This window comes from Mastigoproctus giganteus, chromosome 3, assembly GCF_048544385.1.
Source record: "Mastigoproctus giganteus isolate SK-2022 chromosome 3, ASM4854438v1, whole genome shotgun sequence".
Taxonomy (NCBI): domain Eukaryota; kingdom Metazoa; phylum Arthropoda; class Arachnida; order Uropygi; family Thelyphonidae; genus Mastigoproctus; species Mastigoproctus giganteus.
In genome coordinates, this window is record NC_143577.1 from 214643808 (window position 1) to 214658754 (window position 14947).

Here is a 14947-nt window from a genome sequence, read left to right on the forward strand (position 1 = left end):
GTGGACTACACTTTCACAATTGATTCACGATCTGAAAACAAAAAATGTTATATAAATGTGTCAGATCTGAACAGTTACAGAGCTGTTTTTCTGAAAATTGGCTATGTAGTTTTAAATGTTAAAATTAAAAAAATAACAAAGAATAAGCAGACAAATACCTAGTTATCTTTAGTCATATTTGCTTATTCTTATTTAATGTTGTTTTAACCTTGAAAACTCCATAACCATAGTTATATAACTTTTCCGAATCAGACATGTTTATATAAATTTTTTGTTGTCAGGGTCCAGAATCATTCCTGAAAGTACAGCCCGCATATGAAACAACATCTGCACACAGTGATCATTGAACTGAATTATGGGCACCTACTATTCACACTGGCTCCACTAGATGCCTGTAGGGATCTGCAGCCATGCTGCCTGCAAGGATTTTGCAGTGTCAGAATAGATGACAGTTGCATGTCATCTATTCTCACCTTCCATTCCATAACATTCCACAGGTGTTCAACTGGATTGAGGTCAGGCGAATCTGGTGGCCAACTAAATATTGCCACCAGGTGATATCTTCACTATGTTCCTTGAACCACTTGTGCACAGTGTGGGCCCATTATCATCTTGGAAGATCCTGTTACTATCTGTGGTAAAAAGCAACATGGCAGGGTGCATATGGTGTCCTAACAGCTGCCAGTAGACCTCACCGGTGAACCTTTGGTCCATACATACCAAAGGTTGTAGTTCTTTCCAGAAAAACATGCTCCATATTAAGCTAACACCACCACCACCTGCCTGCAAGCTGTGCAGAATAGTCCATTACAGATGGTTGGTCACAATTCATTGATCACTGAAAGAGTGTGTGTGTGTGTGTGTGTGTGTGTGTGTGTGTGTGTGTGTGTGTGTGTGTGTGTGTGTGTGTGTGTGTGTGTGCGTGTGTGCGTGTGTGCGTGCGTGTGTGCGTGTGTGTGTTGAAATATGAAACTGCTCTCTTTTATTTTATTAATGCAATAAGTGCATTAATAAAATAAAACAGCTTTCAGATTAAAAATATTTCAACATGCATGTACAGTGTGGTTTTAATTTAGAAAAAACTCATGATTTTTTTTTTAGTGATTATATCTAACTTTTTTAAATATAAAATTTGAATTGTTGAATAATAATATATATTTGGTTATGATTTGTTTCAGTTTAATATATAAACTTATATACCATTCTTTCATAGTAAGAATGTTTATATAAGAAAATAGTAATGAAGAACTTTGAAACATACAAATCTGCTAAATAAAATCAAATTCTAATTTTGTATAAAACAGGATTGCAAATTTTAGAAAATTAAAAAACTCACTCTGTAAAAGAGTAATTTAATTTCATCAAGATACAGTTGAAGACCTGAACCATGACTATCTTGTCTATCCATTGTTATCTTTATAGTTAACAAGCCTTCTTCTTCAGCCTAAACAAGAAAAACAAAGCATAACATTAATTTAAAAAATTAAAATAAAATTGTGCTCATGTTTTTAAAATAAACAACAACAATGCAACATTAGTTGAATTAAAATCTCATAGGCAACAGAATTAAAAGTGAATTGTTACAAACAGAGTAAACTGTAACCGTTGGTAATGATTCACATAATTTAAATCAGTGTTACTCTTTCTTCAGTATTAACTGATGAAGATATAAATTTCTTTCTTTGTAGCTTTTAAGTAGAAAAATATTCATTTGAAAATTATCATGTTGTAACCACCTCTTCTGTTCAATATCTTCAAAGCCACTGCAAATATTATGCCTCTTCATCACCAGCAGGTGCCTCTGTAGCCAGGTGGGAGATGGAGCAGCAGTGCTTAGCAACACTTCTTGATTAGACCGGGGTTCGAGCCTGTCACCACCAAATACGGAGGATGCGGAAAGGTCAGGGAATGACCACCGCATATCCCGGAGCAACATGGCCTTAGTTGCTAGTGCTCCTAAAAAAAAAAACCAAATAACAATAACACCTGCAAATGTATGGGCATTTGCAGGTGATGAAGAGGCATAATATTTGCAATACTTTGCACTGAGGGTTCCATGATCAGGCTAGTTAAAGGTTTTATCATAATCTACTTATGTGTACTGGAGACGATTGTCTCAGCAACAGAATAGCGCTCTGGAAAAAGAATGGATGGGCAGCTGAAAAGGTTGTGAGCTGAAGACACACAACAACTCTTAGAGAAGAGGGAACCTGTTCCCTCTGCCTCAGATCAGAGGTTCTAGTGGTCAGAACACCAATACATCTAGTACTTTTTGACTGGAAGGTATCCTTTTACTTGATGATCTTGTCATATGCAAAAATAAGAAAAATTATTGAGGAGTAGTAGTAGTAGTGGCATGTGATGCAAGAAAGCAAATATATGAGCTTATGCAGCATCAGCCAGAAAAAAAAAAAAAAAAAAAAAAAATCACACCATTCCCTCCAAATGCCTGTCCAGTTCCTCCTTAAATTTATTCAACCTATCAACTTCCACAACAGCAGATGGAAGTTTGTTCCAGCAATTAACCACCCGCTGGCTAAAGGAAAATTTCCCCACATCTATTCTACATCTGTCCTTTCTTAATTTCAATTTATGCCCCCTTAGGTTCGTAATCTGAACAAGTGGAAGGATCCCATCAGAATTCAGCGTGCTCAACCCATTCAAGGGCTTATATACCTCAATCAGATCACCGCGCCGGTGCCTAGTCTCCAGCCACTGCAATTTGCAGAACTTAAGCCTTTCTTGGCAAGAGGATCCCTTCATTCCCCTCACCAATCTTGTTGCCTTTCTCTGTACATGCTCAAGTAAATCTACATCCTTCCTAAAATGAGGCCTCCAGACCTGTACGCAGTACTCAAGCCGTAGCCTGACCATTGCCTTATACAGAGGGATAATCACCTCCTTTTCCCTGCTAGCAAAATTCCCATATATCATTGACAAAACCCCATGACTGCCCTGGCAGCCTGTCTGCATTGCTCAGAAAACTTCATATCTGCCTGTACAATTACTCCCAGGTCTTTTTCATTTTCTACCACCTTAAGTGTAGTACCACACAGTTGGTACGTTTCTCTGGGGTTACTTCTACCCATATGTAGTACTTTGCATTTGTCAAGGTTAAACTTCAGTTGCCACTTCTTAGCCCATCTGCCCAAATTATCTAGATCCTGTTGCAGTAGCACACTGCCATTACTGTCATTAACAACCCTGCCAACCTTTGTATCATCTGCAAACTTCGACATTAAGCCTGATATACCTTCATCAATATCATTGATAAATATACAAAACAAAAGTGGACCTAACACCGAACCCTGTGGGACTCCACTAATAACATTAGTCCAAGAAGAGCACCACCCATTGATTACCACCCTCTGTCTTCTAGCACTTAACCATCCTTTTATCCATTGTAGCAACTTACCCTTAATACCATTCTGCTCCAATTTGTACAATAGTCTTCCATGCGCAACAGTGTCAAAAGCTTTCCTGAAATCCAAATATATGATATCAAAATTATTTTTCGCATCCAGTTCCTTTGTAACCACATCATAATATCCTATCAAATTTGTCAGACAAGACTTTCCCTTAACAAACCCATGCTGTGTCTTGAATTATTGCTGCAGTCTTGTCTAGATGATCCTGCAATGCATCTTTAACCAGTGACTCCATTATTTTACCCGGAACAGAAGTTAAACTAACTGGTCTGTATTTACTCGTGTCACCCTTCGATCCCCCTTTGTGAATTGGGGATACATTTGCACATCTCCAGTCCGTGGGAACCTCCCCTCAGTCCAAGGATGCTCTCATAATTATGGCTAAGGGTTTGCTTAGTTGTTTTGCCGCCTCCTTTAATATAACTGGATAGATCCCATCCACCCTAGGTGCTTTTCTTACGTTTAACTTCAACAATTTCTCTTCCACTTTGCTCTCAGTTATTACAAAATCATTAAGTATCTTGCTACAATTTGATAACCTGCCATTTTCAAACCTTAATAATTCCTCACGTGTGAATGTAGATGCAAAATACTCATTCAGTTTGTTTGCTATCTGAGCAGGTTCATCAACAGTCGAACCATCGATGTCAAGTGGACCAATCAGATTCATCCCCTTCCTTTTAGAGTTTATATAAGTAAAGAAATCCTTGTTGTTTTTCTTAGCATCTTTTGCCAAAGATTTCTCGTAATCTGCCTTCGCCTGCCGAACCTCATTTGTGACCTGATTACAGATTAACTTATATCTGCCATAGGCTTCTGAGTCGCTTGATAATTTATATGCATCCCATGCATTTTTCTTCTCTGTTACGAGTCTCATTAGTTCATTTGACAACCATTTAGGCCCAAACCTTGAACAATATTTCTTAATAGGTATGAACCTTTTAGTAGCTTCCATGATTAATTCCTTGACTGCTTCCCACTTAGAATTTACTGTTGGTAACATCGTCAGTTGATCCTACTGTACAGAATTTAAAAACTGTCGGAGACCACTGTACTCGCCTTTACGGAAGCAAAAACCTTTTCCTTTACCCCTGATGGTAATTAAATCTTTAAGTAAATCCCACGTCAGTACACTGTGATCACTGCCACCTAGTGGTTCTTTTATCTGCAAATTCCTAATACATGAATGATCACTACTGATAACCAGATCAAGAGTATTACTTTCTCTGGTTGCCTCTCGAACATGCTGCTGCAGAAAACAATCATCCAATAAATCCACAAAAGTCTGACTAGTGTGTGAGTGCCCAACCCACAAGTTCCAGTCAATATCTGGGAAGTTAAAATCCCCATTATAAGACATTCCGATTTACTAGCCCACTCTATTTCTCTGTACAATTGTTCATTGTACTCATTCAAGTCATTAGGCCTATAACACACTCCTACTCTTATTTTTGCTTTCGCAGTGCTTATGTCACACCAAACTGACTCAACAGTGCACTGTTCATCTATATCAACTGGATGCACTTCTTTTGATTTTATGTTTTTCTTTATAAACAGCATAACAACTCCTCCCTTCCTATCCTGTTTATCCTTTCTGTACACATTGTACTCCCCAAATTCCAGTTCGGCATTCCTTATATCTGTGTGACACCACGTCTCTGCTATCCCAACAATATCCGCCTTTGATGTCTTGATCAACACTTCAAATTCATCAAATTTATTTACTATCTTCTAGCATTGGTATACATGCACCTATTCTTATTCTTAATTACTCTTACACATCCCATATACCCATCTGTTTCACGATGACTGCCATCCGTCCCTGAAACCCCCAACACCCCTCGCTCCAGGTCACTACTTATTCTAATAGAAGTTGTGCAAGAATCACCTTCACCTCTGCCTACGGCTACTGTTAAACTATTAGTCCTTGTATCCCCCCAAGCTATCAGTTTTCCGACCCACCTAACACTGCCTCGATAGCATCAGCAAATATTGTTGCACCCTTTCTATTTAAGTGTATCCCATCCTTGTAGAAGCAGTCTCTCCTGTTAACAAGTACAGTCCAGGCTGAAAAAAATTCAATTCCTTGAGCCTTGCACAATCTTTCCAGGGCCGAATTGATCGACAAGGCTCTCATCATATACTCCCTCCTATCGTGTCTGGGCAGAATTGCAGACACTTTCAACTTCAACCCTAATTCACGGCTTTTTTTAATCAGTGACCTGTACTTGTTAAGTAATTCTGCCGGTCTCCTACTCTTAATATCATTAGTGCCAACGTGTACAACTATATCACCTTTTGTGCCCTTAAAAGATGATATCTGCTCTACAACGTCATCAACCTTTGCCCCTGGCAGACATACCCTGGTCCTGTTCCACCTATCCTTTTTACAAAGGATGTTCCCCGTTTCCCTGACAATAGAGTCACCAACAACTACTAGTTCCTTTGGGACCAGCGCAATCTGCCTTGGGGGTTGCCGCTGTGTTGCGTGATGACCAAGTGCAAACTGAGAGCCTGATGGGCTCCTCAATTTAGATCTTTCGAGGGCATCCACCCTGTCCTTCAAACTCTCATATAGGCCCATAACAACGCTGAGTTGTCGCCTGATTTCCTTACACTCCTTACATCGCGCACACACAAAGACATCCCCCATGGCAATATCATGTTCCGTTCCAGATAGTTCGGCAAACATTTCACAAGTTGCACATTTTTTTAGGTTGTGATGCGTTGGAGAATCGCCCCCATCAGTTCTCCCCCGAGTCACAGCACTCCTGCCACTTTGTGCCCGTTGCTTTGCTGCTCTAGTTTGGGGCATGATATTTTAAATTAATAAGATCAATAAATTAAATTAAATTAAATGTCAATACTACGCTATCTAATAGAAGTAAAGTGTTCCACTGTTTATTTGATTATTAGTCTATGCCAGTATATTAATAAACAAAAAAAAAATTATGTTAAATATTATAATGATACAAAGTGGTGTACACTACAAATATGCAAAATATATTTATTTTTTATTATTATTTTTAAATTATTAATTATGATTTTTCATGGAACACTAGTGTTCCATGAGATGTAACAAGATGGAACGCTGCACAATTACATTCTCCATTAACCCAGTCTTTGAGCAAAGATTTTCTCATGAAATTTTTTCTTTAATAGCATCCATAGATTTTTTGGTATGGTACTTCATATGGGGCTTAAATCATATGAAGTACACACCAAAATAAAGGTTTAACATTTTTAAGCACAAAAAATGTCTTTAATACACTTTGTTCTGTGACATGAGTCCGAGTCATCCCGAAAATAGAATTCTCTGTTGTTGAACAGTTCTCTTACTGAGGGTAGCATTCGAGAAAAAAGAACATCTTTATACACAATGGCATTCACAGATCTGTCAAGTTAGGAACTTGACGGTCTTTGTTGTATGGAAGCATACAGAGATTCCCTAGTTGCAAAAAACTGTAATGCAACTGCTACCACTCAAATTAATTTTTGTTTCGTTGCTAAATAAAACTTTCTGCCAGGCTTCAGACCAATGTTGGAGCAATTTCACCCATGTACCATGTGCTTCCCTTTGTACTGTTGTCAAGCATTGGTTTATTGAGAGGGCAATATAATGTTATATCCATTTCAAACAACCTTTTTCTTGCAGTTTTTATGCTGGTTATCTCCTTCAATTTTTTGGCTTGACTTTCAAAATTTCTTTTGTGTAATAAAGACAAGCAAACTTGTCTTTAATACACAAATGATATAGGTGATTATTGGCTATTTCTGTTGATATGCATTTCTTCAGCATTTTATAAGAGAGAGAGCAAAGTAGAGGGAATCACCAAGAAAGAGAAGAATGATGACATCCTAAACTGGATATCATCATCATTCTTCTCTTTCTTGGTGATTCCCTTCTATTTCTCTCTCTCTCTCTCTCTCTCTCTCTCTCTCTCTCTCTCTCTCTCTCTCTCTGTAATTCGGAATATCTATTTTTTTTTTTTTTTTGCTGGTGCAGCATAAGCCTCAGGCTTCCTTGCACCATATGGCTAACAACAACAACAACAATAATAATAATAATAATAATAATAACTCTGGCACTGCAAGCTTATCCAAGGCCAGTTATAAAGGAATGTGGAAGAACAAACACCACAACCTCTCCTTTGGAAGAGGTCATATGTGCCGACCGGGCTGGCCGAGTGGGTAAAGTACCTGCCCGGCAACCCAAAGGTCGCGGGTTCGATTCCCGCCTCGGGCTTGGATCAAAGTACTGCAAAAACCTTGGGAGGTGCAATATGGCCACAGAAGCCGATGCGCCAACAACTACCAAATCAAAAAAAAAAAAAAAAAAAAAAAAAAAAAAGGTCATATGTGTCTGTTCTTCCACATTCCTTTATAACCTTAATTTCAGTAGTTTTTCTAGGTGTAATATCAATTTTTTTTCCTATTTACCTAACACTAGTGCAAATTTCACAAAATTGCAGGATCACAATGTGAAATACAGCCTCTCTCTATCCAAACCCCGCCTAACATAAATGAGCTTAATCTGCTGCAGGTGGAACAAAAGTTGTGGAATGTAGTTAAACACATAGGGGCACTCACAGGGTGGTAGGAGCATGTCTTCTAATACTGAGGAATGTGTTTTGAAAAACATGTTTCTATTATTTTGACCAATAGTAACACATGACTAAAAAATTTTTTTTCTCATCAATAACAATATATTCTTTGAAGAATATTATCCTAAGAACATGTATTTCTGTTCAAACATAGCACATACTTAAAAAAAAAAAAAAATTTTTAAATACATATTTTTGAGCTAAAAGCATGAGTTGCTATTAATTTGCGCTGCACTGTATATATTAAGGCACTAGACAAAAATACATATCACATCTCTATTATCATCTTCTGCAGACAAAATAAGATTAAATAAAATAATAATGCAAATATTATGATTGACAATGATCTTTTCTAAGCAGGAATCTTTATATACTGCAGGTATATAAATTATTGCATAATGCATATAGTGGGGGAGTGCTTGCCAGACAAAGCAAATCTGAGTTTCTGTTAATTAATTTTCTTCAAAAAAACAACAGCTAAACTTTTGGCAAATCTGCACTGAAACAGTGATCTTGGAAGAAAGCAAAGCTATCTGGGTAACCAAAAAGTGCTTAAGGAGGCCATACTGGAAACTAAGGGTATTTACGTTCCCACTTACACAAAAATAAGTTTCATTAGACCACATTACATTGCACACGAATTCAGAATATAACTGCGAGTGAGCAAGAAATTACACTACAAAGGTCAATCTTTCAACAGGTTCATATGGTAACAGCTACTGAATGCAGACGATCTTGTATGGACTGTATCATATGAGTTCGCAACGTAAGCAACTATTTAACTTTGGTATATTTAAATGGTATATTTAATTATTTTTTCAGAACTTTGAGGAGGCAGCTTTTATATGCATCCTTATATTCTATTGTATATTCACTGTAAAAAAATATATACAAATAAATTTAAAAAATTAAAAAATTACTCACAGAAATAAGCTTCAGAAACTGATCTCCACGGAGGGTTTTTACAGGCTTATTTTTGAGATACTTCACTGAATAGCAGGGATGGTTTTCGTCAATTTCCTAGTAAAATTAAAAAGAACAGCTAAATTAAATATGTTGTTAATTCTATATTCTATTCGAGGGAAATAAAAAAAAAAAATTCAGGCATTAACAAAGAAATGTGTTTTACATAAATTCTGCAAATGACAAATATAGCAACACAGAGGTATAAATGAAGATGTAAAAAGTGCCATTTCCATGTGAAAACAAGCTCAGTGAATTTTAAAGTGAATAGATAATGGGATAATAAAGAACATGAGAATGAATTTTGGACATCTCAAATCTCTGGTTTGAAACACTGCAAGGAAGTAGAACAGCTGGCTACACCAACATTCAATAATGGCCAGGGAGGCTTCATATTTTGAGAACTTCTCAACAGCTGGTTGGTTGTATGTGGTTGGTTGTACTGGATCACCAAAGTACGTAATCACTTAATCACTTTGGTGATCCAGTTTGCATGGTAAACTGGATCACTATATGTGAACTTTCAGTGCATATCATAACTTCTATAACCATGCATTCACAGATTGATCTAAATGCTACAAAGACTGAAATGGTCAAGATAACCCATGGAGGGGGAACTATACTCCCTACTACTGAAATTGCCGACCCTGATTTGGTTACGTTGGCTGGAAAAACTGTGCCCAAAGCCATTAAAGAATTACTCAGGAGCAATTGCCAGCATGTATACTATATGGAGCATTATATAAACATTTCAGAAGTTATCTGCTCCTAAAAATATTTTGTTTCAAAGATTACAGAATCTTTGTGACAACTGTGACATAATTGCATTCTACACTATACATTAAAGAATGTATTGTTGAGTACAATCATGTCACAATCAAAAAGAATTGGTCTCTAAAATAAAGAAAACTGATTTTCTGTCGAAATGAATTTCAACACATACATGCTGTTTTCATGAAATGGAAGAAATCTGAGTTACTTTCATTTGATTTCACAACTGTGAAGCACAGTGCTAGCAATTTAATGTTTGGCTTCCTTTTGTGATATAGTGCTACTTCAATGGTTGTGTCTATTGCATCTTGCAGAAAAAAGCGATATGCTAATATCCTTGATAACATCATTCTGCCAGCACTGATGGAATTTTATGGCAGAGTACCTATGTTTTTCAAAAGGATGAAGCCCCTGTCAAACTCTGGGGGAACTGTTAAGGTATGGGGGGAATCTTAACCTGTTTCACAGTATTAGTTGTTAGGAATCCAGACTTAGTCATCACAAGGATTCAGTCTTTCTGTACATCATATCTTGCAGCTGTCACCATAGAAGGTCACTTTGGAAAAAGTTCACTTTAAGCAGCCTCCTTCCAATACTCATTAGGCCAAACCTGATCGTGCCAAATATAAAGCCTTCCTATATCTGCTGGGCACTATAACCTCATCCTAGCTATAGATACTAATGCCAAATCTATCTCTGGCACAGCATCTCCACTGGTAGAGAACTTCCACACTGCTCATAACCTTAATTTAATAAACAGACCTAAACAACCAACCATATTCTTCTGTTCTATCATGTGACAATCTAATATTGACAAAGCAGCTATGTCTCCAGCCATAACTCGGCTGATTTCAAACTAGACTATCCACGAGTCTTACCACTAGTGACCACAGGGTTATCTCCTTTAGTATGTCTAGTTAGCGGCCATTTTATCATATGTTCTATGATCACATTATGCACTTTGCCATCAAGACCGCCAAGTGGGAGACCTTTGACAAAACAGTAAACAACTTCTTGATCACAGCCAACCCGATTACTCGCACATGTCAGCCACCAGAAGGCTGAGTTTATTACCGCCCTGCTTCAGAAGTCATCAAAAGAGCATCCCACAGTTGACTCCAGAACTCACCTCCCTTCTGAAATAAATCAAGTTCTACAGAAAGCAACTTCAAAGGGCCCATAAGTAGGGCCCTTTGAAGGTAGGCGGCAGGAACAGGTTACTGTTCTCGGCAAAGAATTTAAATTCCTTTGCAGGATGGGTGCAAACATTATCTATCATAAGAAGCAGAAAGCTTTGCAACAGCTTGTACATAATCAAGGCAACTGAGATCCTTTGGACCTTATACAAATAATATTCAGAAAGAAGCTAAGCACACCAGATATCAATAAATGAAGAGTTATTCGGAAACAACAAACTGGCCAGATACTATGGAATAGATCATCAGTCAATTTGTAATTCAGGATGACCCACATCAAAATTCCTCACAACAGGACGCACTAATAGAAGAAAAACAACTTCATACTCCAGCTAGTCAGGAGCATGGGTTTTATGCTCAGGAGGTGGGTGATGCCATTTATAAAATCAAACCTGGCAAGGCTCCTGGCCTCAACCTTATCAAAGGGGAGGTAGTGAAAAGAGCCTGAAACATTGCTCCTGACTTTCTCTGCAACCTCTTCAAATCCTGCATCATTTCTTCATGGCCAGTTGGAAACATGCTAATGTGAGATTAATCCCCAAGGATCCCCTCTGCTATTGCAGGTTTAGCTCCAACATACTGTCCCATAGCATTCCTTCCTATCCTAAGGAAAGTCTTGGAAAGACTCCTCCTGCTTAGGCTGTTAACTTACTACAGAACCAAACAACTCCAGAGAAAAAACAAAATATGGCTTCACTGTGGCGAAATTCACTATTTATGCTATCCCCCAAATGCCTAGATCAAGGAACAGTCAAATATGTTACATTTTTTGTGAATTTCAATAGTGTGTTTGGCTCAGTCTGGTGGTCTAGCATTGTTGGGCTACTGAATATAGCATGCTGTTATATTCAGAAGAAGTGTAATTGTAAAAAAATAAGATAACACAAACGTGACAGAAAAGTGCACAATTATTGGGAAACTCCTGACTATTTCTTTTAAATAGTTCTCAAACGTTTATTTCCATTGGGCTCACAACATATTATTTTGGAAAGAGGAAGTGAACACAATCATAAATATGAATTAAAGTTAACAATGGAGACTGTACTTAAGAGGATATAAATGCCTATAACTGTCTGTGCATGCATCCATCTTTACCCAATCATAGACGCAGAATTCACTGACTATAAAAAATTAAGAAACTGAAAAACTAAAACTAATTCTCAAAAATTATCCTGAAAATAGGGAGCTTGAAGTTTATGTGTACTGGTTCACAAATGTAAAGATCAAGGTGAAACAGGGAAGGCAAAATATAAATAGCTAATTTTATAGTAAAATATAGTAAATCAATATACTGATAAATAATACATTAAAAACATACCTTCACACCTTTCTTTGTAGCTATAACTGATATTTTGGCTCTCTCAAAATATATTTGTCTCACGCATCTCCTGACTAGAGGATCTCTAGATATCTGCGTTGCAACCATAAATCTTGCACCTCTTAATACTTCCTCAGGAGTGCTGAATCGCCTAAAAAACATGAAACTAATTTAATACAATTTACAAAGAGCAATTAAATTCTTAATGTGAATGACCCCAAAAATTCATGTAAATCATGCTTTACCAATTAGATTCATTAAATTTAAAGGTTCCGACAAACACAATAAAATAAATTAATTCAAGCTGCTCAGTTTGAAGAATTTTGTTTTAAGGTTAGTTTATATAAGCAAATAGCTTTCCCCATTATCCACTGAGCCTCTCTTCAAACAGCACAGTTTACCTATGCACCATGCCACTCAAAGAATACCTTAGAAGGGTCAAGTTCTTTGACAGCACCGTGAATGCCATAATGCACAAGTGTTCCTTCTTCTCAAATGATACTCTAAGAAAAAGAGCTCTTTGACAAGGGAAAATTGATTGTTCAAGATGAATATGTCCCAATGAGCATTAAACTTTTATCATAATCCTGGCTTGGCAATTCACCAGATTTGAACTGCACAGAAAATCTATATGTAGTTAACATAAAAGATTAATGGAGGGGAAAACCCTAATAAAAAATAAACCAGTTGATGAAGACATTAACTGTAGCAGTGTTCAATTCTCACAAATACATGAAAAAACTTGTAAGCTCTTGAATAATAATTTGCAGTTTAAAGTTTAACCTCAACATCAGTGTACTTAAAACAGAGTTCTTGTATTGAATGTTTGTGTAGAGGGATTTAAAAATATATAGTAATATTGTTTCAAGTAAAAGATCTTTTCTCAAAATTGAAACTTTGTGATTGAACACCAACACAAAGTTATGAATTGTTGCAGGAAATGTCTAGTGAGTCAACAGATCGTATTTCATGTTGGTCCTAAAGGTTCCTTCAAGGTTAGTGCAGTGTTGATGACGAGCAAAGCTCAGGTAGACTGAGAACATCTACAGACAACAGATCAGCAGTTATTATTATCATCATAATTTTGGAGGAAGACAGATATATGACTCATGAGAAAGTAGCTAATGAATCCAGAATACCAAAATCATCTGTGCACTGAATTATAACTGAAGTGTTACAAAAAATGAAAGGTTACCACCTACATTTGTTGTGGGTGGCAACAACAAGCAAAGTGTAAAGAAACTACAATGCCGTTACTTGCATGTGACCAACAAGGTAGAGTTTTTAAAATGCATTGTTGCCATTGATGGGGCATGGACATGTGACTTTGAACCTGAAGTCACAATCAGCTCAGGCTGGTTGTGAAGGGAGTATTTTACTGATTACATTAACCTCTGGCTTGTAGCCATGAAGGGTATTCTGTGCCTTTTGTATGCAATAAAGAGTTCTTCAAAAAAAAAAAAAAAAAAAAAAAAGCACACTGATCATTAATTTCCTTTATTCAACCATGTTACCTTTGCTTGACCAAGCTCAGCTGATTAGGTTGTGCTCTAAGAATTCTAACTCTGTAAAATTGTTATCTGGAAGTTTCCTTCAGAAAGATATATGAGAGGAAGAACTGGACTAATATTATGTTTCGATTATTTCAACTTAAGAAGTTTCAAAGAAACAGGATGTTTGATAGCTCACCCATGAAGTGAAATGCCACCAACATGCATTACAGTTGTCCTTGTTACTGGGGGGGGAGGGGGGAATAGCCAGTACTTGTGTAGTACTGGTTATGTAGAAATAGCTAGTACTTGTGTAGTTTCACATTAATCATTTCAAAATATGACAGCGTGGTGTGCACTAAGGAATGCATCACAACAGTATCTTTATAAATTCAAGATGCACAGAAATTGTGCATCTTGAATTTATAAAGCTCTATGGGTGCTAAGTATAATGGTGTGCTATGGTGCAGTTTCGTTTTCTCATCATTATTCTTCATTATGCCATTATTCTTGGAGAAAACTCTGCCACCGGTTTGAAAACCTGCATAGTCACAGATTAATTAACAAATATGTTGTCCTGTTATGGCAAATAGTGATTGTTTTTGTACAGTTTTTAGGCATATTAGTGATTTATACCATATTGTGTTTTATACCATATAGTGATTTATACCATTTATACCATATATATATATATATATATATATATATTATGTCTGTTGCTTTTACATTCTGTGATTGATTGGCTGTTTCCTGGATGAAAAACCCATTTTTTGGGAGAAAAAACCATGTTATCCTCACCTGAGGTAAACTAATTCAGTCACATTGTGTGAAAAGCATATAAAAATTCCTTGTGTGTCACTGATGGGATTCAAACTCAGGTCTTTTACAGTAGCATCATTATGTTCGTGCACAATTGTACACCGCCCCATATTATTGTTCTCAGTAAACTTTGGCACAGACCAAGTGGTCTGTGCCAAAACGTCTACCTGGAAGACATGTTCCACATCAGTGGCCTTCCTAGATCTAGGGAGGCCACTGATTCAAGGCAGAGTGCCCCTTTATTAACTGAAAAGAGTGTATGGTATGTAGTAGCATAAATAGCAGAGGTTCACGTGATAAGTATAACTGGACATGATAGCTTTAAAAAAAAAAGCCTCCCCAATGAACCATAGGTCTC

The 14947-nt window shown here is 37.0% G+C and overlaps 1 protein-coding gene across 1 annotated transcript in view; it reads right to left on the reverse strand.

The window, feature by feature from the left end:
* Spt6 (transcription elongation factor Spt6) overlaps positions 1 to 14947 on the reverse strand; it is a 301836-nt gene that overhangs the window by 144678 nt on the left and 142211 nt on the right. Inside the window, exons 16-18 of the mRNA XM_090369617.1 lie at positions 12281 to 12431; positions 8957 to 9052; positions 1337 to 1444 (exon numbers count right to left, since the gene is read on the reverse strand). Coding sequence (XP_090225743.1) covers positions 1337 to 1444; positions 8957 to 9052; positions 12281 to 12431 — 355 coding nt within the window. The remainder of the gene's footprint in view (positions 1 to 1336; positions 1445 to 8956; positions 9053 to 12280; positions 12432 to 14947) is intronic.